General features: G+C 45.8%; 2 protein-coding genes across 2 annotated transcripts; one reads left to right on the top strand and one right to left on the bottom strand.

The window, feature by feature from the left end:
- The first annotated feature begins 1,750 nt into the window (after positions 1-1,750).
- Positions 1,751-3,516, top strand: LOC123113401 (protein TRI1). The gene is made up of 2 exons (XM_044534623.1): positions 1,751-2,122; positions 3,155-3,516. The coding sequence occupies exons 1-2, from the start codon at positions 1,826-1,828 to the stop codon at positions 3,278-3,280; spliced, it is 423 nt and encodes a 140-aa protein (XP_044390558.1). The 5' UTR covers positions 1,751-1,825; the 3' UTR covers positions 3,281-3,516.
- Positions 3,517-5,160: 1,644 nt separating this feature from the next.
- On the bottom strand, positions 5,161-7,913 carry LOC123115059 (GDSL esterase/lipase At1g71250-like). Its single transcript, XM_044536345.1, has 6 exons — positions 7,888-7,913; positions 7,602-7,783; positions 6,356-6,456; positions 5,627-6,122; positions 5,434-5,583; positions 5,161-5,246 (listed from the first exon to the last, which is right to left on the bottom strand). The coding sequence occupies exons 1-6, from the start codon at positions 7,911-7,913 to the stop codon at positions 5,161-5,163; spliced, it is 1,041 nt and encodes a 346-aa protein (XP_044392280.1).
- Positions 7,914-21,273: the final 13,360 nt, after the last annotated feature.

Raw genomic sequence — 21,273 nt, 5'->3', positions numbered from 1 at the left:
TACGGTCAGTTGGATCACGTGTCTTCATATCTCATGTGATTCTAGATCCGTCTGTCCCACCCATCCACGGACATAGACCGGAAAGGGGAGAAGCAGGGATCGATCCTTAGTCTCCAGGGAGATCGCGGGCGCTACTAAGCCACTCCGCCCAAGTCCCATTCGTGGTAAGTAGTAGGGGCATGTCCTACTTGAGGCGTTTCGAGCCAGTTTCCTTTTTCTTTTTCCTTTCTTTTTTTGTTTTCTTTTGTTTCTTTTTTTACTTTCTCCTTTTTCCATTCTTACTTTTTCATTTTTTCTTTGTTTTCATTTTCTTTTTTCTTTTGTTTATGTTGTTACATTTTTCTGGTTTTCTTTGTTTTTTGGTTAGTATTCTACATTTTTTGTACATGCCAACAACATTTTTCTAGTACACGTCTATCATTTTTCCAATGCAAATCAAACATTTTTGTAATACATGGTTAAGATTTTTCCTATACATATTTTTAACATTTTTCAAATACAGAAGTAACAATTTCTAATACATTGTCAACATTTTTTATACATTTTAAACATATTTTTAAATGCTTGATTAGCAATTTTCAAATAAAAAATAACAATTTGCGAATACATGATCAACATTTTTTCTGTATACATGTAACATTTTCCAAACGCTTGATTAACATTTTTCAAACACTTGTTCAACATTTTTTAAATGCTTGATTAACATTTTTCTAATATTTTTTGTAGAGTGTTTTTTGTAATATATATATATTTAGACTATTTAAAAGTATAAAAACAAAATAAATAGAAAAATGGAAACAGTAAACAGAAAATAAAAGAAAAAAAACAGGCTGTGACCTGCCGCGTGCATGAGCTGGCCATCTCGCTCGCCCCTTCAGCGAGTCGGAAGTTGGATTCGCTGAGGGCGAGATATAGAGGCGCCCGTTGGAGAGGCCCTAAACTCGCCTCTAAATAAAATAAACATGGAGATGCCCTAATGAGGAGGAGGAGGTTAGCCTTGATGGCCAGGTGGTACCTCGGAAGGACACCTTTCGGTATTTGGGGTCAATGTTGCAGGAGGATGGGGGTATTGATGAAGATGTGAACCATCGAATCAAAGCCGGATGGATGAAGTGGCGCTAAGCTTCTGGCATTCTCTGTGACAAGAGAGTGCCACAAAAGCTAAAAGGCAAGTTCTACAGGACGGCGGTTCGACCCGCAATGTTGTATGGCGCGGAGTGTTGGCCGACTAAAAGGCGACATGTTCAACAGTTAGGTGTGGCGGAGATGCGTATGTTGAGATGGATGTGTGGCCACACGAGGAAGGATCGAGTCCGGAATGATGATATACGAGATAGAGTTGGGGTAGCACCAATTGAGGAGAAGCTTGTTCAACATCGTTTGAGATGGTTTGGGCATATTCAGCGCAGACCTCCAGAAGCTCCAGTGCATAGCGGACGGCTAAAGCGTGCGGAGAATGTCAAGAGAGGGCGGGGTCGACCGATTTTGACATGGGAGGAATCCGTTAAGAGAGACCTGAATGATTGGAGTATCGACAAAGAGCTAGCTATGGACAGGGGTGCGTGGAAGCTTGCTATCCATGTGCCAGAGCCATGAGTTGGTTGCGAAATCTTATGAGTTTCACCTCTAGCCTACCCTAACTTGTTTGGGACTAAAGGCTTTGTTGTTGTTGTTGTTGTTGTTGTTGTTGTTGTTGTTGTTGTTGTTGTTGTTGTTTATGGAGATGCCCTAAACCCTCAAAAGCCCAAACCCTTGTTCCCCACAGCCATTATCCAAAGAGACCCCGACGCCGAAGCGACCCAAGAGAAGAAACCCCCAACCCCAAATGGCGGCCGCATCCATGCTCACCACCGTCTTCTCCCCTCTCGCCCTCCTCCGCCCGTCGGCCTCCTTCGCGCGCCTGCGCCGCGCGGCTCCCGCCGCCGCCGCCGTCGTCGTGCGCGCCGCGGCCAAGTCTACCACGGCCGCGGCGGCCCCCAAGAAGAAGAGGGCGGCGCCGACCGGCATCACGATGCCCCGGCCCGTGTCCCCCGCGCTGCAGGCGTTCATGGGCGCCGCCGAGGTCCCCCGCACCGAGGCCATGAAGCGCATCTGGGCCTACATCAAGCAGAACAACCTCCAGGTATACCCACGCCCACGCGAGCTCCCCAAACCCCTAGGTATCCCTTCCCTTGCCAGGCTGTTCGTTTGGCGTAGTAGTAATTGATTTGGATGTGAAAGACGAAGTCGGAAAGGATTGCGTAAGATGAGATGGAATCGCTCGGCCTTTTTGCTAGTGTCCAACAGGAGCAAATCTGAGATCCTGCCTTCAGGACAGGTGTAAAACTGTTGTTGGCGTTCGTTATGTGGCGTTGTGCTCTAGAGCCGCCTCACTGTCCATGTTCGCCGGATGTAGAAGCCCGGTGTATAACTCTACTTCTTAGAACGTCCCGTCATGTTTCCGTCTTGCTGGTATGCAGCGTTGGGTTCTTCTGCTGATGCATGTGGAATGTTCTTGCTCTTGTCTGATCCCTGTGCAAATTGATGTGTTCTTTCTATCTGCTTGTGGGAAGAACAGATGATTTGCTGCCACGTTTTGCTGGTATGTGTTGCACATCGGTTAGTACTTAGCAGAGTCTATGAAAGATGGTCCCATGAGAAGGAGCTGTGATGCTTCCAATGTGATAAAACTGACTGATGAATGTCTGAAACAGAGTTTTTTCTCATGTGGCATTTGTACACATGTTGACATCCTTGCTGAACAGAGTTAATTTCTAGATTCAATGTGGCTGTGCAATTACTGAATGGTGGTATGCTTGCACAATATATATAGTGACTAGTGAATGAAGAGTGCATGGTTGATTTGATGAGGATGACTTGCCTCCTTATGTTCAAACGCATTAAGCTACTCGTCATACAACTATTTGGGTGAAGCATGAGATTTTCGTTCATTGGTGTGGAGTGATGTCACAAATGTGAAATCTAGCAGTAAATGTAGGATTTGCAGCAACATACAAGGACTTAACTACTCCCTCCATCCCATAATATAAGATCGTTTTTCAAGCTATGTTAGCTTGAGAAACGGTCTTATATTGTGGGACAAAGGGAGTAAGTATCTACATACGAACATGCTATTTTGTAGTTGCACTTCTCATTCTGTCCTGCTATTTTCCAGGACCCTGGGGACAAGAAGGTCATCGTGTGCGACGAGAAGCTGAAAGCCCTGTTTGCAGGCAGAGAGCGTGTTGGGTTCCTGGAGATTGCCAAGCTTCTGAGCCCGCACTTTGTCAAGACTCCGTGAAGCCTCTTCCATGGAGTAGTCGAGTTAGCGTAGATGGTTTCTACTTTGTGGTGGTCTTGAGGGTGCGTAGGTTTGTCTTGTTGGCCCGAGTTGGCTCGACTTCTAGGGTTCTTTAGCCCTCTGTGGACAATGTTAGGGTACCTCTGGCAGTAGAAATCTGGAACATCTTGACAGCTTTAAGCTCGTATGCTTGCAGACTCGGTTTGTGTTTGAATAGCAAGTGGTGTGGTCTGGAATCTAAGCGTGGCATACCAGTGGCTGGTGTGAGGGCTTGGAATGCAGAGTTCACTGCCCCATTCGTGACTGGCAAATCCACCAAACTGAGCACACGCAGTATTCAGACGGGCAGAGATTGTCCAATATGCACTCGCGTTCGCTGTTCTGCGCCCTCAGCCGTGTTTCACTGAGGCCGATCATTCCACTCATACCCCCTTCCAACATGGCAATGGTCCGCCGAGCTGCCATGCCTCAAATGAGACCAGAGGATGCTCTGGTAGGTGCGAGGAAGGCGAACTGCAGCTTATGCGATGTGATCTGAGGGTAGACAGACGCTTGGGAGTGCAGTCGATAGTCAGGCCTTCTTCAACTCTGGTCAGTTTTTCTCTTTGCTCTGATCAATGCGCGCGGCGAGTTTCCTGTTAATTCCTCGAGACAACACGCGCCCCTCTGCCGGCCTTTTCTTTTTCCCTCGAACAGTTTGGCGTTTCCACCATCCTGGCACCATTGCCAAGATCAACCTGATGATGGCCGCCTGGGATCCAAACCACCACCAGCTAGAATGATCCTACTACATGCTATTTTTAAATTATTAGGCAGCACAAAATGTGGACACAAGGCATTATTAGATTTATTAGATATGGTACAGTACGTAGGTGAGTTGTATCTATATCCCTGTTTAATAGTACAAATAGACACAGGCACCAACAGTGCCCTTACACGACCTCCGGCACACACTTGAGAATGTTCTTTTTGCGTAGTCCATATACAGATATGCTCCCTCCAGTACTCCCTCTGGTTTTTAGATACTCAATTTGACTACCGATCTACCTGCATTTTTTTTTGACTAACGATCAAAAGCATATCCTTTTTTCCCACAAAACCAAAAGTATATCATTGGATTCATATTTGAATAAAGTTTCTAAACATATAATTTGGGTGGCTTATAACATATACTCCCTCCGTTCCTAAATATAAGTCTTTGTAGAGATTCTACTATGAACCCCATACAGATGTATATAGATGCATTTTAGAGTGTAGATTCACTCATTTTGCTCCGTATGTGGTCCATAATGAAATCCTTCGAAAGACTTATATTTAGGAACGGAGAGACTATTTTGTTAGTCAAATTGATGACCTAAGAATGTGTGCATGCCCATGCATCCGTCCCGATGGAATGTGGATACTGTAAAATTCAGCTTGGACACATGTAAAGAGAGCTGCTATAAGTGTCGGCGTTTTTGTAGAAACACATTATAAACGTCGACTCTCACATACATTCATTCCTATGAGCACATGCACGTACACTTTATCCCTACGAGCATGCGACTACACACTACACACGTGGATAGAGTAGGAATGCTTGAACCGTTTCCACATACCCAATCCCATCTATTCTCTCCGTCCCAAAATTCTTGTCTTAATTTTGTCTAAATACGGATGTATCAAGTCATGTTTTAGTATTAGATACATCCGTATCTAGATGAATCTAAGACAAGAATTTTGGGACGTAGGGAGTAAAACACAACGTGCCACCGTACCCTGAATATTATGATAAACACAAAGCCGCACATTGGAATTCAAGGCAAATGGCAATATAAGTCTCACACAGATGTCTCGCTTTATTTCTGGATACCGCAAGTCGGAAACATAAAGAAATACTATCACTTTTGGCTGATCAGCGTCTTGAAGTTCACCGGCGTTGTGAATTGGGTTGTGCCATTGAAAAACGCAGATGCGGCCAGCTTAGGTTTTTTTGAGAAACTATGATGATTTTTATAGCAAATTCGGAAACTATACACCCTAAGGCCGAAAAGTCCTTTTTCGGCCAACAGGAGACCGACGGGGTGATACTTTTGATTTTTCTCCATTAGGGTGTATAGTTTCCGAATTTGCTATAAAAATCATCATAGTTTTTAAAAAAAATCCCAGCTTAGCGGCCTGCTCCGTCGGGTACTCCTCGTTCCAATACCAGTACCAGTACTGAGAGCGGTTGGCACACGGCAGCCCAGAACCAGGTGCGCAGGAGCCTTGGCAGCACGCGCCCCCGGTGTTCACAAACCCTGTGCATCCATCAACAAACCACACCAACATTTTCAACTGACAGATGCATGACCATGTAAGAATGTCGACAACTTTGATAGATTTTACTGTAGGCCGACGGACTCATGTTGACTGCATCCGAGAAGGCGTGAAAGTCGGCAATGGAGTAGCGGAGGCCACTGAGGTTGGAGGCGAGGCCGGCCATGAGTGGCTTGATGCCATCGTTGAACTCCTCCCGGAGGCTGGTAATGAGGCCCTCACAGCCATGGCGCACCACCGCCGTGCACAAGGTCGGGACGTTGATGATACCGAACTTCCTCGCGCCCAAGTTGTACAAGGTCATGATGTTGTCGCCGTAGGAGGAGATGAGGTGTGGGACATCGGTTTTGCTGTCCGAGCCCCCATTGTTGTTGATGTTGTAGATTAAGTAGAGGTCGGTGGTGCCGGTGCTGATGAGGAAGAGGGAATTGGACAACATCTTGCTCAGGTCTTGCGGGCTACGGTTGGCGCCCATCTGCCCTATCGTGTCCGCGAAGTTCTTCACTTGGTCCATCACCATCAGTGGGATGTCCAGTCCGGTGTCCTGCAAAATGGCATTAACATCAATGCGACTAACTGTAGTTGATGTCTAAGAACTAAATATATCTGTACCATTATTTTGTGTTTACACATTCCTGTAAATAGTAGTACTGATATGTCTATGGATGTATGATAGCTGAAGGTATGTTGACGAATGACGATGAATGCACATGCATTCCTGAAAAAAAAATGCATGCAAATTCAAATACTCGTGCATGCATGAAGGTGTCCACTTACGATGTCTCTCCAAATCCCAGAGGTCGCCGAAGCATAGTTGACTCCAGCAAAACCAGCCTCCATTTTTGTGGGAGGGCTCATCTCGAATCCCATAGCCTTTGCTGCATATCAATCAAGGGTATACACACCACTGGTTGATCAATATTCTTTCAAAAACAGAATAACTTAGATAATACTCCCTCCGTCCCAAAATAAGTCTTTCAAGTTTAGTATAAATTTCTACTAAAGTTAGTATATAGTTGAGACACTTATTTTGGGACAAAGGGAGTATATCCATTCATTTAAAAGGATTGATATTCTTCCTGATTTTTGACGAATTATATACGGTTCTATCCAGTTCAGACTGTAATGCATGTTTTAAGCCGACATAAAACTTAAAAATGCTAATGAAACCAAAACAAAGAAAATAGAAACTAGCCATGCTTATATATACATAGAACAGCAGAATATGCGATTGCTAGGATTCGAGCGAACATGGAGAAACATCGATAAATTCACATGCACACACCCTATCATATGAAATAAGATAAGAAAAGTTATATGCCTTATAAATTGAAATGAAGATGGTATTCAGTAGTAGTCAAACCGAAACGGGATTTTTATGCCAATGTAATTGTTTGGTTAATTTTCATATCTTAGTTACGTCTTGGCAGCTGATAGCACATATCGAATACAGTGTATACACTGTGCTATATATCTTTCAGTACTATCAGCCCGTCGCCTGCTTTTCTTTCCAGTCTGATCGTCCACAACGCTCCTGCTGTCCGCGACGCTACCGCTACGACTGCGGAGGATGTTCGAGTATATAGGCATATATCTGTATACGGTAGACTATGATTTGTAACCATCTCCTGCCTTATCTCGAGGGGAGACTTCTTGCTCTCCAAGCCTTGTACTCTATATAAACCGCCCAAGAGGCTCAATACAATATACATCAATTCCACCAAACCCCTCTCTATTCTGTTCTAACAAGTACCGTTTTTCAACAGCTAGCCACCATGTCGGTAAAGTAAAACAATTTCTCCTGCAGGAAAGTAAAACAAATTCAGGCTATACTACATGAGAAAATAAGACTATATTAAATGGAAACCTGTTGGCAAACAATGGATGTTGGTTGAGTAATAATGTTAGAACACGTAGATCAATTGTGTTGTGCACAAGTGGCCATGTCAGTTGTCTTGAACGGTAAGCAAATTATGAAAAATAGACATAGCGTGATGGGATCAAAGTTAGCAACTTAGCATACCGATGAAGTCAGCCAAGTTGAATCCGTTGCTGAATCTTCCGGTGGCCACGGAATTGGGGAAGTCTATGCCATAGTAGGAGTGATTTGCTCTTACGGGGTTCCCTACCTCGTTGTTCTCTAGGTAGTTGTTGTTGCCGACGTCCGTAAACCCGTCCCCGAACGCCGAATTTCGTGTTTTGACCCTTTTTAGAAAGTATTTCAGGATCTGGTCCCGGTTTGAATTTTTTTCGAGATTTGACCCTTTTGCCTACCGCCAGGGCATTAGGAAACTTATCCACGTCAGCACGCGGAGACGGCGCCGTCCCCCTCCATTGCACCCTACCGTCATGGGCCCTGGCAGTAGGCTGTCTAACCTTACCGCCAGGGGCCCTGGCGGTAGGGTGCGGGGCAATTATTTCGCCCGAGACCGCGCCCCTTCCCTTCTCCCCACCCCTCCCCTCCCCCAAGTCGGCAGTTTCTCCTTTCTTTCTCCCCCAAGTCGCCCCTCTCTCCCTCTCTCATCTCCTCCACTCCCCCCCTTGGATCTTCACCGATTCTTCACCGTTTTGGCGGATCGAGATGGCCCCGAGGAGAGAACCGTAAGCTCCTCCGATCCCTCCAATTAGTTTTTGCAAACTTGCTACCGATTCAACGCATTATTTGCTTGAAATCCCTCATGTTTTTGAACTTAGATTGATTTTTTTCCACCTAAGATTGATTGTAGTTGTAGTTCTTAGTTCTTTAGTAATTAGTGGTATTGGATATGTACTCTAATCAATAGTTCATATGTTAGTGTGAAGATGAACCCTAGTTCATAATTTTTTTGTTAAAAAAATTATGATGTATTGTTGATAAAGGGATGAACCCTAGTTTGATGATGCATGTTGATATGATGATATGCTCTAGTGTGAAGATGAACCCTAGTTTGATGATGCATGTTGATATGATGATATGAAGATATTGTTTGGAAAATTTTGTTTAAAAATATGAAGCTATGATGTATGTTGGAGGTTTTTTTTATATGATGCATGTTGATATGATTTGATCCATCATGTGTAGTAGATGTTGTTGGAGGAATGTGCTTAAAATTTGATCTTGATATGATTTGAGTTCATTGTTTGTTTATGTATGCTTATGCTTATGGTGCTTTTGTTTATGAAACTCTATTAAGGCGGCCACCTCTTGCGGACAACATCGGCCCACGGTACTGCATGCTGGACTGGGCATTCGGCAAGGGTAATCGTGCCCGTTTCATAGAGAACGGAGAGGTAAGTGATATGAAAGAAATTTTGATCAAAGTTCTCGGATTGATGAAAATGATTTCCTAACTTTTTGGCGTTCACTTTTTAACGGACGCTCCAGCCACTGCGCATGAGGGGTCACGGGGTTCATGGGCATATGGACTACGACGAGCGCTACGCGCCGTTCTTCAAGAGAGCCCGTCTGTTGGGTTTCGTGCTGCAGTTCAAGCGTCAGCCGCCGACGCTTGTCCACGCGGCTCTCACAGCTCTGATTGACCGTTGGAGACCGGAGACCTATTCTTTCCATCTGCCATGCGGGGAGATGACGGTGACCCTAGAGGACTGGGGGATGATTACTGCAATGCCGATCGAGGGTCATGCACTCACCGGTCGAGTGGAGAGGGCCAACTGGCAGGAGAGGGTCACCACCCTCATCGGCGACTGCCCCAGTGCCAAGAGTAACCGTACATCCGGTGTGCCGTTGCCCTGGCTCTCGGAGCACCGGAGGACATGCCCCCAAGGCGCAGATGAGGCGACTGTCGAGTTGTACGCGAGGTCCTATCTGTGGTATATTCTCTCGGAGGTCGTGTTTCCAGACAGCTCCGGGAACTCTGCCAACTGGGCGTATCTGTTCTTCCTAGCGGACTAGGATGCAGGGTATAGTTGGGGGACGGCATCTCTCGCCTACCTATACCGTTCGGTAAGAGAGTGTCTAATTGCGTACCTACCTATGAAAGTGTGTCCATGACATTTTCTTATATCTGATCCTCATTTGATGTTTTGCAGCTTGACGATGCAACGCAGAGGACGGGAGACAAGTCCAATATGGGTGGCTTTGTCTGGGCCTTCTCCATTTGGATGTGGGAGCGGCTGCCGGTGGGGCGTCCGGAGAAGTTGCCAAGACGCCCATGGGAAGACTATGGCGAAGAAGGCGAGAGTGGGACGTTGTCAAACTCTACACGGGCCTAAACAAGACTTCGTACAAGACCTACACCAACGAGTTGGACGCTTTGACGCATACGCAGGTATATGAACTCGCACAACACCTTTCTCTTTGATTCCGCTATTGACCGAGAGTGCGAACTTACCAAGGTATATGTAATAGGTAATCTGGTGCCCGTATCGACAAGAACGAGAGTGGGCCTTTGATCTGAACGTGATGTGCGATGCGGACCGTGGTATCTGGCGGTGCATCGTGCCCATGATCTGTGTGTACGCCGTCGAGTGGCATTTGCCACAACGCGTGGCCACGCAGTTTGGGAGTTATCAGCATACCCCACCGGGCCAGCCCACCGATACCGGCGGCCACGCGCTGCACCTGTGAGCTCTTTGTTCTCCGTGAGATTATCATGTTTCTTGTTGCTTATGATGATCTCATTGCGCTTATGATGATTCTTGTTGCTTATGCCTTGCAGGATGAGTCGGCAGAAGAATCAGTCGATCACAAACTGGGGAGAGGAGCATAAGACTCATGTGACGGAGTGGAACCGATGGAGGTGGCGTAAAGACGTGGAGAGGAGAGTGACTAACTGGGATGATTACCTGGGCCAACACATTAGGTGGTACGATGATGGCCATAAGCACCGTCTTCGTCTCAGGCCTCGATGGACGGCGGAAGACATCGCGGAGCTGGAGTGGGCTGACCCCGATGAACAAGCATACCAGACCGGCATCAGAGACATGCACAGTGGATTTAGGGAGTTTGCACCCCTCATCAACAGAGTGGTACGTTTGAACCGACGGTCGTATTTAAAATATTTTATTCGTCAACGTGACTGACTTATGCCGTTGCAGTCCGGTGAGCTGAACAGATGCATCTTTGAAGCCTCAGATGCACTAGGTCATCTTTCCGGGAGCGTACAATCTGAGACCAGAGTCAGGGGGACAATGAAGGTACAATTTCAGTCTCCTCGGAACAGATGCATCTTGTTCACTTGTAGTCAGTCGATCTGAACTTATTATGACCTTGCTTCATTGTGAGTGCAGAAGTTCGTGCAGCGTTGTCGCAAGCTGGTAGGGCTGCTTGGGTGTGCTGGAGCTGGGTTAGTTGAAGCTCATCAGCCTGTAGCCACACAGGGTATCATCGGCTCATCGAGCCATGCTCCCTCGTCGTCTAGGTTGGTTGGAGAGGAGGAGGAGGAGGAGGAGGAGGAGGAGGAGGAGGAGGAGGAGGAGGAGGAGGCCATATATGAAGAAGGGGAGGAGGATGATGAGAGCAACGGGGAGGAGGAGTACGATGAAGATTATGGACCTCCAGCAACTCAAACGTCTCAAGCATCTCAACTGCCGAAGAAGAGGAATCCGAAGAAGAAGGATTTGCTGAGTCCGGACCCTTTCCAGAGACCGGTTCCTCGACGGCCCAAGAAGAAGACCGAAGAGCATCGTTCAAAGAGTAACGAGGACCGTACCTCCAAGAGGGGAAGGAGCAACTGATTATGCTCTTGGATAGTTGGCTCTTTTAGTTTCGTTGAACTTCGTTTGATTGAACTATTCGGGTGGTTATGAAGCTACGTGGAACTATGTGTTTGCTATTTGTGGATCTATGTGTTTGCTATTTGTGAAACTATGTGGAACTCAGTTTACTAATTAGTTGAAGTTCGTTTGAAATGGTTTATGCACTTCAAATTTGTTAATGTGTATGTGATGCCCAAGTTTAATTGTTTGAGATCTATGATATTGTTGTCATATTTGTGAAAATTGCTATAATATTATTGTCATATTGAATTTGAAAAGAAGCAAGCAAATGAACTTAAATTCATAAAACACAGGACCCTACCGCCAAGGCCCCTAGTGGTAGGGTCAGACAGCCTACCGCCAGGGCAACTCAATTCTTCGTTACAGAATCGTTACACTGAAAAAACAAGACCCTACCGCCAAGGCCCCTGGCGGTAGGGTCAGACAGCCTACCGCCAGGGCAACTCAATTCTTCGTTACAGAATCATTACACTGAGATAGGACCCTACCACCAGGTGCTCTGGCGGTAGGTTTGGACAGCCTACCGCCAGGCCTCCTGGCGGTAGGTACTTATCCACGTCAGCGCAGTCAAACGGCCGCCGTCCCCCTCCGTCGCACCCCTACCGCCATGGGCCGTGGCGGTAGGCTATCTAACCCTACCGCCGTAGGCCTTGGCGGTAGCAAAAGGGTCAAATCTCGAAAAAATTTCAAACTAGGGTCAGATCCTGAAATCCTTTCCAAAAAGGGTCAAAACACGAAATTCGGCCTCCCCGAACACAAACAATGCCGGCCGCACTGGCTGCACTTGGTCAGCTGCATGCACAAGACGCACCTTAAAAGCTAGGCCAAGAACAGTAGCAGTTCATCATGAAAGTAATGGTGGGCGAGTACGTACGGCAATATGTTTGGCACGAGGGGCAGAGCGAGATGCAGCTCTGGGGGCACCTGTCGGGGTAGGTGCCCGTGCACCCCGGCCGCTTCTTCTCCGTGTCCGTGCACGTGAACTTGCTGTTGGTGTTGCTGCCTCTCCCGTCGGCGGTGACCGCCAGCATGCCCATGAGCGCCGCCCCGAGCGCAAACGCCGCCGCGGCGGCTGGCCACCGCGCCATGGCTGCGAGCTTGTCGAGGCTAATCGGTTGAGCAAGGGTGGGTCTGCACGTTGCTGGTTTCAGTTGATGTTCTGGGTGGTGCCCTTCTATAGGCTAGCATGCATGCTGGGTAAAGCTGATGGCGCGCCGGAGAGCACGGCGGGCAGGGTCAGAGGTGTACGATAGTAGGATTTTTCTTATCACAGCATCTCCAACGGGAGCGCCAAAAGACGCGTGCGGTAAACTATCATTTTAGCGCGCGCGGAACGTTTTCGCGCGCTCCAGCGAAAAACTAGCGCGCGGTAAACGATTGCGCGCGCGGGGGAGAAAGTGGGCGGCCGCGCACTAGATTTGTCGCACCGCTTCTGGCGCGCCTATAAATTGCGGCGCTCGCCACGCGTCCTCCCATCGCTATCCACACTGCCACGCGCGCTCTCCCCGCTTCCTCTGCTTCCTCTACGGCTTCCTCGCCCCGCCACCGACGCGCCACCATCGCACCACCATGCCGCTACGCCGCCAGGGATCTTCGGGCTACCGCGGTGTCCGCGAGCGCCCCTCCGGCGCCTTCTATGCTAAGATTCGGTCCGGCGACGTCCGCCTTGGCCTCAGCATGTTCGAGTCCGTGCACGAGGCCGCCCACGCATACGACGAGGCGGCGTGGCGCCTCCAGAGGCCTCGCGCATAGATGAACTTCCACGATGTCCAGACGTGTGCGTAGGTGTAGCCGTCGCCCCTCCGCCTCGTCTTATAGCAAAACAAGACCGGGAGGAACACCGTCGGCGGCAGCGCCGCCTCCTCATCGCCTAGGAGGACGAGCATGCCATGGCGGAGTGGTGCCGGCGTTACCCGTAGGAGGAGGACGTCAAGAACGCCTTCTGGGCGGAGAGGACGGCAAGGCGCCGCACGGAGCGGGCGGACATTCGTCGGCGGAAGGCACTGGCCATATCGCAGATTGATCTCGTTAACGCAGGTGGGGAGTCTTCTTTGACTCAGATGATTCTCGTTGGAAGACGCGTGGCTCGATACCTCAGACAACACCATCGAGAATGATAACTCGGAGTAGGTTCTAGTTGCACCGTAGTTTTTATCTAGTTGTACCGTAGTTTTTTTTATCGTGGTTGACTAGTTTTTTTTATCTATCTATGCTATGATGAACTATGTATGCATTGTGAAATACTCCCTTCGTTTCTTTTTAGTCCACATATAAAATTTGGTCAAAGTCAATCTTTGTAGAGTTTGACTAACTTTATATTAAAAAATATAAACATTCACAATATGAAACCAATATTATCAGATGCACCATGAAACGTATTTTCATACTATATAGTTTTAGCATTGTAGATGTTCATATTTTTTTATATAAATTTGGTTAAACTTTGTGTAGTTTGACTTTGACCAAATCTTATATGCGGAGTAAAAAGAAACGGAGGGAGTATCTATGTATCGTTTTTTTAATATATGCATATGTTTTTCTATATTTAGTTCGGAGTACATATGTTGTTTGTGCGAGAACGCACACAGTGTTTTGCAGCGGCTGCTGGAGCGACTCGTGCGCGCTAAAATTTGCAGTGGAGGCACTAAAACAGGCGATCCGCGTGCTGCAAATGGATTTTTAGCGCGGTGCACGGCGGCTGGGATGCTCTCAGCAAAGTACGTAAGCATCAAGTTAAACCAGCTAGACGATGGAAGAACTACGGATGCACGCATGCATAACTTCGAAGTGAAAAGTCAATGGACGACAACCACGTGCAGCATTTTAGTTTCTCTCTACACAAGCTACCTGTTTTTTTTTTCATTTAGATTCAGGCTGAAAAACGGATATAAAGGCCAAAAGTCGTCATCTAATATAAACAGAAGCTGCTCCAATATTTTCCCTGTATGTGTTGTCACCTACTCCCTCCGTCCGGAAATACTTGTCCTAAAAATAATTGTATGTAGACTTATTTTAGTTATAGATACATCCATTTTTATCCATTTCTAAGACAAGTATTTTCGGACGGAAGGAGTACAAGTCAAAAGTCAGCATCCCGAATCTTAAAACCCAAGCATGACTGAGATTAATTCAAATCTCAACCTGCATCCTACTCCCTCCGTCCTTTGAAGAGTGTACTTCCAACTTTGTTGGAAAGTCAAACCTTTTAATGTTTGACCGTATTTATACAATAATGCATCAAAATTTATGCCATCAAATTAGTAGCATTAGATTCATTATAAACTATATTTTCATCATATAACTATTTTGTTTCATAAACATTGATATATTTTTGCACAAAATCGGTCAAACATTGAGATAGTTTGACCCTCCAACAAAATTGGAAGTACACTCTTTAAAGGACGGAGGGAGTAAGTATCTATTCAGACATTGTTTTCTGGACTAGTCAACCACTCATCCCGCCTGAAACCAGCAATCCATGCAATAACTTTGCTTGGACTGGGTTTTCTTTTCAAAACAGAGGCAAGATTAGCCTCATCGTTACAGAATATAATTGTCTAGTTAATGAATAAAAAACCGGGCTAAAACCGATACAAACAGACCATATACAGACCACTCACAAAATCATGAAACCCATGACCGCACGACCGACCTGACAACATTCCCAAAGAGTAAGTTACAAAGCTCTTTCACGAAAAGAGCCTCAGACTTAATTAGGTGCCAACACTTGTGACCATTCATTCTAGTTTTGCAACCCAGACCGAGCTGCCGCGCTCTGAACTGCAAGGTTTGGCTTCGTTCGACTGAAAGAGGTGCTCCATGCTAGACAAGTTGTATAGGATAGGGATACTAGTTTAAGCATGTACTCTAACTTCTATCCTTTTTTCTGTCCAAACTCTCCTGTAATCGTGACCGATCTGTCTACGATCGATCTCTCTAGTACGCCACGACAAACCTTCTATATAATATAATATGGCCCAGACGAAGAGTTCACGCTTCCACAGTATCTTGCTATGCTCCATGCCAGCCGCGCGGACCGATGCTCCTGGACGAGGAAGTCCGAGGCAGATCTCGTCTTCTCCTCGGATCTAGCGCTAGATTCTAGCGCTGGTCTGGCCGGATCATCTGTGGCGGAATTTGCTACAAAACCTGCTGCTTCACCTGGATCTTCTGTGGTGAGGTCTAAAATAGCACCTGTGTTTCCTCCTCGGCATACAAGATCTCAGTCAGGTATTGTCAAAGAAAAACAGTACACTGATGGTACGGTCAGGTATGACAAAATCAAGCGTGCGTTTCTTACTAGCACCGGTGAGCCAACTCATTTACATGATGTCCTTGCTAATAAAGATTGGAAGAAAGCCATGGATAGTGAATATGATGCACTTGTTAAAAATAAAACTTGGCATCTAGTACCGCCAAAGAGGGGTAACAATGTGATTGATTGTAAGTGGGTATACAAAATCAAAAGAAAAGCTGATGGAAGCATAGACAGATACAAGGCTCAACTAGTTGCAAAGGGTTTTAAGCAAAGGTTTGATATTGATTACGAGGATACTTTTAGTCCTGTTATTAAAGCAACTACTATTCGACTTGTATTGTCCATTGCTATTTCCAGAGGATGGAGTCTACGACAGCTAGATGTTCAGAACGCGTTTCTTCATGGTGTTCTTGAGGAAGAAGTGTTCATGCGGCAGCCACCAGGATATGAAAACAAAGGCACACCACATTATGTCTGTAAGTTGGATAAAACCTTGTATGGGCTGAAACAGGCCCCAAGAGCTTGGTACTCGAGGTTAAGCACACAGTTATAAAAGCTTGGCTTTACACCATCAAAGGCAGATACCTCACTATTTTTCTATAGTAAGAGCAATGTTACCATATTTGTTCTTGTTTATGTTGATGATATAATTGTTCCTAGCTCAAGTCCAGATGCCACCTTCTGTCTGCTTAAGGATTTGAAACTAGAGTTTGCTCTCAAGGACTTGGGGGATCTTCATTATTTTTCTTGGAATTGAGGTCAAGAAGATCAAAGATGGCATACTTCTTACGCAGGACAAGTATACTACTGATATTCTTCGAAGAGTAGGTATGGAACAGTGTAAGTCTGTCAGTACACCTATCTCTACTTCAGAAAAACTTACTGTTGAAAGTGGAGAGGCACTTGGATCAGAGGATGCAAAAAAGTATCGAAGTGTTGTAGGTGCATTGCAATATCTGACTCGTACACATCCTGATATTTCCTATTCTGTGAACAAAGTATGTCAGTATTTACATGCTCCTACTATAACTCTTTGGACTGCAGTAAAAAGGATTTTGAGGTATCTCAAGTTTACATGAGGAGTTGGGCTTCAGATTATGAGGTCCTCGTCTCTACTTGTGTCTGCCTATTCTGATGCAGATTGGGCAGGGTGTGCTGATGATAGGAGGTCCACAGGTGGCTTTGTTGTGTTTCTGAGAACAAATCTTGTGTCATGGAGTGCAAGAAAACAGGCTACAGTCTCAAGGTCAAGTACTGAGGCAGAGTATAAGGCTTTATCTAATGCTACAGCTGAAGTGATGTGGATTCAGACATTGCTTCATGAACTTGGAATTAAAGTTCCACAAGCTGCAAGATTGTGGTGTGACAACATTGGTGCAACCTATCTTTCAGCTAATCCTGTTTTTCATGAACGTACAAAGCATATTGAGGTTGATTTTCATTTTGTCAGAGAAAGAGTAGCACGCAAGTTGCTTGATATAAGGTTTATTCCAACAGGTGATCAACTTGCTGATGGCTTCACAAAACCTCTCACGATGAGAAGGTTAGATGACTTCAAATACAATCTCAACCTTGGTAAACTTTCATAGGGTTTAGATTGAGGGGGAGTGTTAGACAAGTTGTATAGGATAGGGATACTAGTTTATACTTGTACTCTAACTTCTATCCTTTCTTCTGTCCGAACTCTCCTGTAATTGTGATCGATCTGTCTACGATCGATCTCTCTTGTACGCCACGGCAAACCTTCTATATAATATAATGCGGCCCAGACGAAGGGTTCACGCTTCCACAATATCTTACACTCCAGCCTCTTCGTGATGTTACTGAATCTATGCAAGGTTGGCCTCTTCAAGTTGGAAGCTATCTTGAGCTTGAGGAGGTTGCACTTGACAGGCGCTCTCTTGCACCGGATGTGAAGCAAAAACCCCTGCACCGCCTCCTATGGCATATCCCAGTGTTGGTTCTACAGACGATAAGGATGTGCAGCTCTATGGTTGCTTCTCCCCTCGTTCTAGGGCCAGTTCACTGTCACTGCCTGCCCGACCCTCCAAGTGTGTTGCCTCCATGGGCGAGGCCATTCTTGTGGTCTTGGCTCCGGTGATGTAGATCATGCCAAAGCTTTAGGGGATGTGTGAGGAACTGGTTTCACCACTATTAGGGGAGCATCTATAGGAGGGCTTGCTCGTGTCCTCGGTTGTGGCTTTGGCTCCCTCTCTAACCACCCCGGTATTTAGTCAAGTGTCGGCATATGAAGAGAGGGGTTGCCTTGATGCTAGTTCCATGCACTCGCGTGAGCCCATCAGGTTGATTGTTCTCGTGGGTGATGATAATGTTGTGGCTAGTGTGTTTGTGCCTAATATCGAGACCCTCTTTGCCGCCAAGATTTGTGATTTTCTCACTAAATTAGATTCTGGAAAATCTGGAAAGGTGATTAGGTGCCTCTTGAAGGAAAAAAGCATCCAGGGACAAATGCAAGAAGGGTGGTGCTAGTACTCAACCCGGCATCCTCAATGAGAAATTTTCTAGGAGGAAAAACAAGAAGGGTGGTGCTAAAGGGAATGTGTAGGTGGTTTCATGATGGATAGTTTTTGGATTTCTAGGATGCAAGCAGGGCTCGGTTGTGCATGTTAAATTTGTTCATGTGTTCCTTTCAAGTTGTAGTGACTTGATGGGATTTCATTTGCGATGTTGAGACCCACACGTGTTGGGGGTGGCAGTAGTGTCATGTTGGGTGTGTTCACCAGCCCACATCTGTGGTGGTCTGCCTCCATGAATTGAGAGTCATTGGCATGCTTGTAGGTGTGAGCTTATTCAGCTGTCCCAAGCAAGTTTATAATCGTTTTTCTTTCTAATTTGTTGGGCAACTCTTTTATGTTTTAATTAATGGTTGAGATATATCTTTTACTTCCATTTTGGAATAGCAGGTGTTATGTTCTGGAATCTAAGCATGACAAGTCTCATATCGTTATATTTGGTTATGTGATGCAACACTGCAGGTCCTGGTCGTAGGAACTTGTACTTATTGGTCATGTTGTGATGGAGCAAATGTTGGAAATATGACCTAGAGGCAATAATATTTGTATTATTATATTTTCATATTCATAATTATAGAGTTTATATTCTATGCTTTAACTGCTATGATCCTGGAATATGCGGTTCAGTGGAAAACTCGTATGCACGTGTAGAATGATAAACGGTAAAATAAAAGGTTCCTAGTCTTGCCTCTTTGACTAGCTCAAGTGTTGTTGGTGATCACGTTTTCTGGGTCTTAGCACTACCAAAAAAATACACTTCTGTGATGATACGTGTTTGTCACAGTAGGTCGCATTTTTTGTCATGCATGTACATCCATGGCAAATTTATGACAGAATCAAGATAGTCATACCTGTGCTGTCGTAGAAGTGTTCCATGACATTACCAAAATTATCATCATGGAAGTGTCCACTTCCATGATGATAAATCGCGCGTCATAGAAGTGCTTTCATCAAGGGTGACCGACACGTGGCATCCACTGTAACGGAACACCGTTAAGCTATCGGGTCGGGTTTTAGATCCGATAACCCGTCAACAGCCCCGACCAATGGGAAATTTCCACGTGTAAAATTCTTATTGGCCGGACGAAACACGTGTCAGCTCATCAGTGGGTTAGATAGGTGCCTATGATATGTCGACACGTGCCACGGCCCACCACTGGCCCATTTAGCTTACAAAGCCGGCCCGTTTGACTTGGTCAAAAGTTAACGGGCCGGCCCATGAAAAGCCTGTTAACGGTCTCTTCGCAAATAGCCCATTTTACAACCCGTTAACTCACGGCCCGTTAGGCCCTAAAAGAAATCGGCCCAACAACGTCATGCATGCCGTCGAATATAACACCAGCCCATTTCACTTTCGGCCCATGTATGGCCCACGACGTCTTTCGGCCCATATGAGGCCTTTGTATCTTTCGGCCCTTTACAGGCCCACGGTGACTCTAGCCCATAATGAACAGTAATTTTCTTTGTACCCGTTAACAACCCGTGATTTACATGGGTCGTTTCTAGCCCGTGTTAGCTTTCAGCCTATTGACAGCCCAGATGTTCTTGGGCTCCTTTTCGGCCCTCGATTACTTCCGGCCTATTACTGGCCTATTCACCTAATGGGCCAAATTCGGCCCATGGCAAGAGTCGACCCGTTACTGGCCCGTTACCCTAATGGGACAAATTCGGCCCATGGCAAGAGTCGGTCCATTTCTGGCCTGTTAACCCGTTGCACCGTTTCCAGCCCATCCTATATTCTGGCCATTAACGACCCGTTATGCCCGTGACAGAATTAAGCCTTTGTTGTCCTACGGCCTGTTAACGGCCCGTTACCATGCTGGGCCGATACCAATTACGTCCGTTTATGGCCCATGTAGACCCATTTATCCGACGGCCCGAGGCCCATCGATTCTACGGCCCTGTTAGAGGCCAATTTATCGACGGCCCGTAGGAGACCCATGGATCCTATGACCCATAGGAGACCCATGGATCCTACGACCCGTATATGGCCCATGGTAGTTGCGGCCACTAGCAAACCAGGGAAAAAGAAGACTAGGAAATAAATAAGGCCGAAACTAACACTAGGCTATTAAGGCGATTGCACAGATTACATCCACTCGGCATCAAAGATCGGCACCAGTGCAAATATAGGGAACACCCTACACTATACAAAAATGGCTTGCTGTTTTCTTCAGCCGGTGGTTGCACGTTAAGAATGAATTTTGTATAGCACCAAAACAAATTACAACTATATAACAAAAGGAAGGTTGGCATAAAACTTACCAGTCTAGCAGATAAATGGACCACCAGAAGTTCAGAAGCTCAGTTCATTTAAGCCGACTGTTACATTTTCATGTTGTACTGTCCGATGGAGCACCATAACCCTCGCCTTCATTTCCCCTAGGATCCTGAACAACATAACAAATGTCTGATAGTCTGGTTTCAAAACCATGCATATCTTGACGACATCGAACAATGTCTCTCCCTGTTTCATAAAGGGTCTCTGTTAGGGAATGGACTTGTGTCTGGAGCGCAAATACAACATTGCTTTGAGCTTGCATATCTTGATCATGAGGTAGTTTGGACGATATTGCCTTAACAACCAACCCAGTATTACGCAGGAACGTGCTTTTGGCACTGTTAGTGGACAAGTATTGACCCACTGCAACAAGAGCTGACATTGCGGTTATAGTTGCCTCGCCACCTTCAGAAGGTGGCAGTTCCACCATTTTTTCCATAGCTCGCTGAAAAGTTGAGGTTTTACATTAGTAGTACCAGAACAGAAGATATTAAGGAGACAGCAAAACCAAACAAAATAGCTTTGGTCTATATACAGAACTTATTCTGGTGAACCCATGTAAAATATTAGTTGTATTTTATTACAAAGTACATAATAAAACCAGGTTCCAAACATATGACCATGTACCATCGCTAATGTATTGTCTATTTCTTCACATTGTATTGAGGGCTAAGGATAAAGAGACGAAGTTTATAATATGGTAAGCATAGTATGACATCATTCATATCACAAAACAACTGAGAACAGACAAACATGCAATTGTAACATTGTGTGGGCAAGTCCAGCACAGAACTAGATTACGGGTCAAGATCAAAGGAACATCACTCCTCTCTTTTAAATCTTGTAAGGTGCAATGATACGCTAAGACAATTGTGTAGAAAATTGAAAAGAGTAATAGACATTG

This window comes from Triticum aestivum, chromosome 5B (genome assembly GCF_018294505.1).
Source record: "Triticum aestivum cultivar Chinese Spring chromosome 5B, IWGSC CS RefSeq v2.1, whole genome shotgun sequence".
NCBI lineage: Eukaryota > Viridiplantae > Streptophyta > Magnoliopsida > Poales > Poaceae > Triticum > Triticum aestivum.
This window is presented reverse-complemented; position numbering and strand designations above follow the sequence as displayed.

Bases quoted from the DNA above. Each gene is read 5' to 3' on its own strand.
- LOC123113401 (XM_044534623.1), top strand. From the start codon at position 1,826: ATGGCGGCCGCATCCATGCTCACCACCGTCTTCTCCCCTCTCGCCCTC. The intron at 2,123-3,154 runs GTATACCCACGC...GCTATTTTCCAG, and splicing joins TCAAGCAGAACAACCTCCAG to GACCCTGGGGACAAGAAGGT.
- LOC123115059 (XM_044536345.1), bottom strand. From the start codon at position 7,913: ATGGAGGGGGACGGCGCCGTCTCCGC. The intron at 7,784-7,887 runs GTGCTGACGTGG...CTTTCTAAAAAG, and splicing joins GGGGACGGCGCCGTCTCCGC to GGTCAAAACACGAAATTCGG. The intron at 5,584-5,626 runs GACATTCTTACA...TGAAAATGTTGG, and splicing joins TAAAATCTATCAAAGTTGTC to TGTGGTTTGTTGATGGATGC.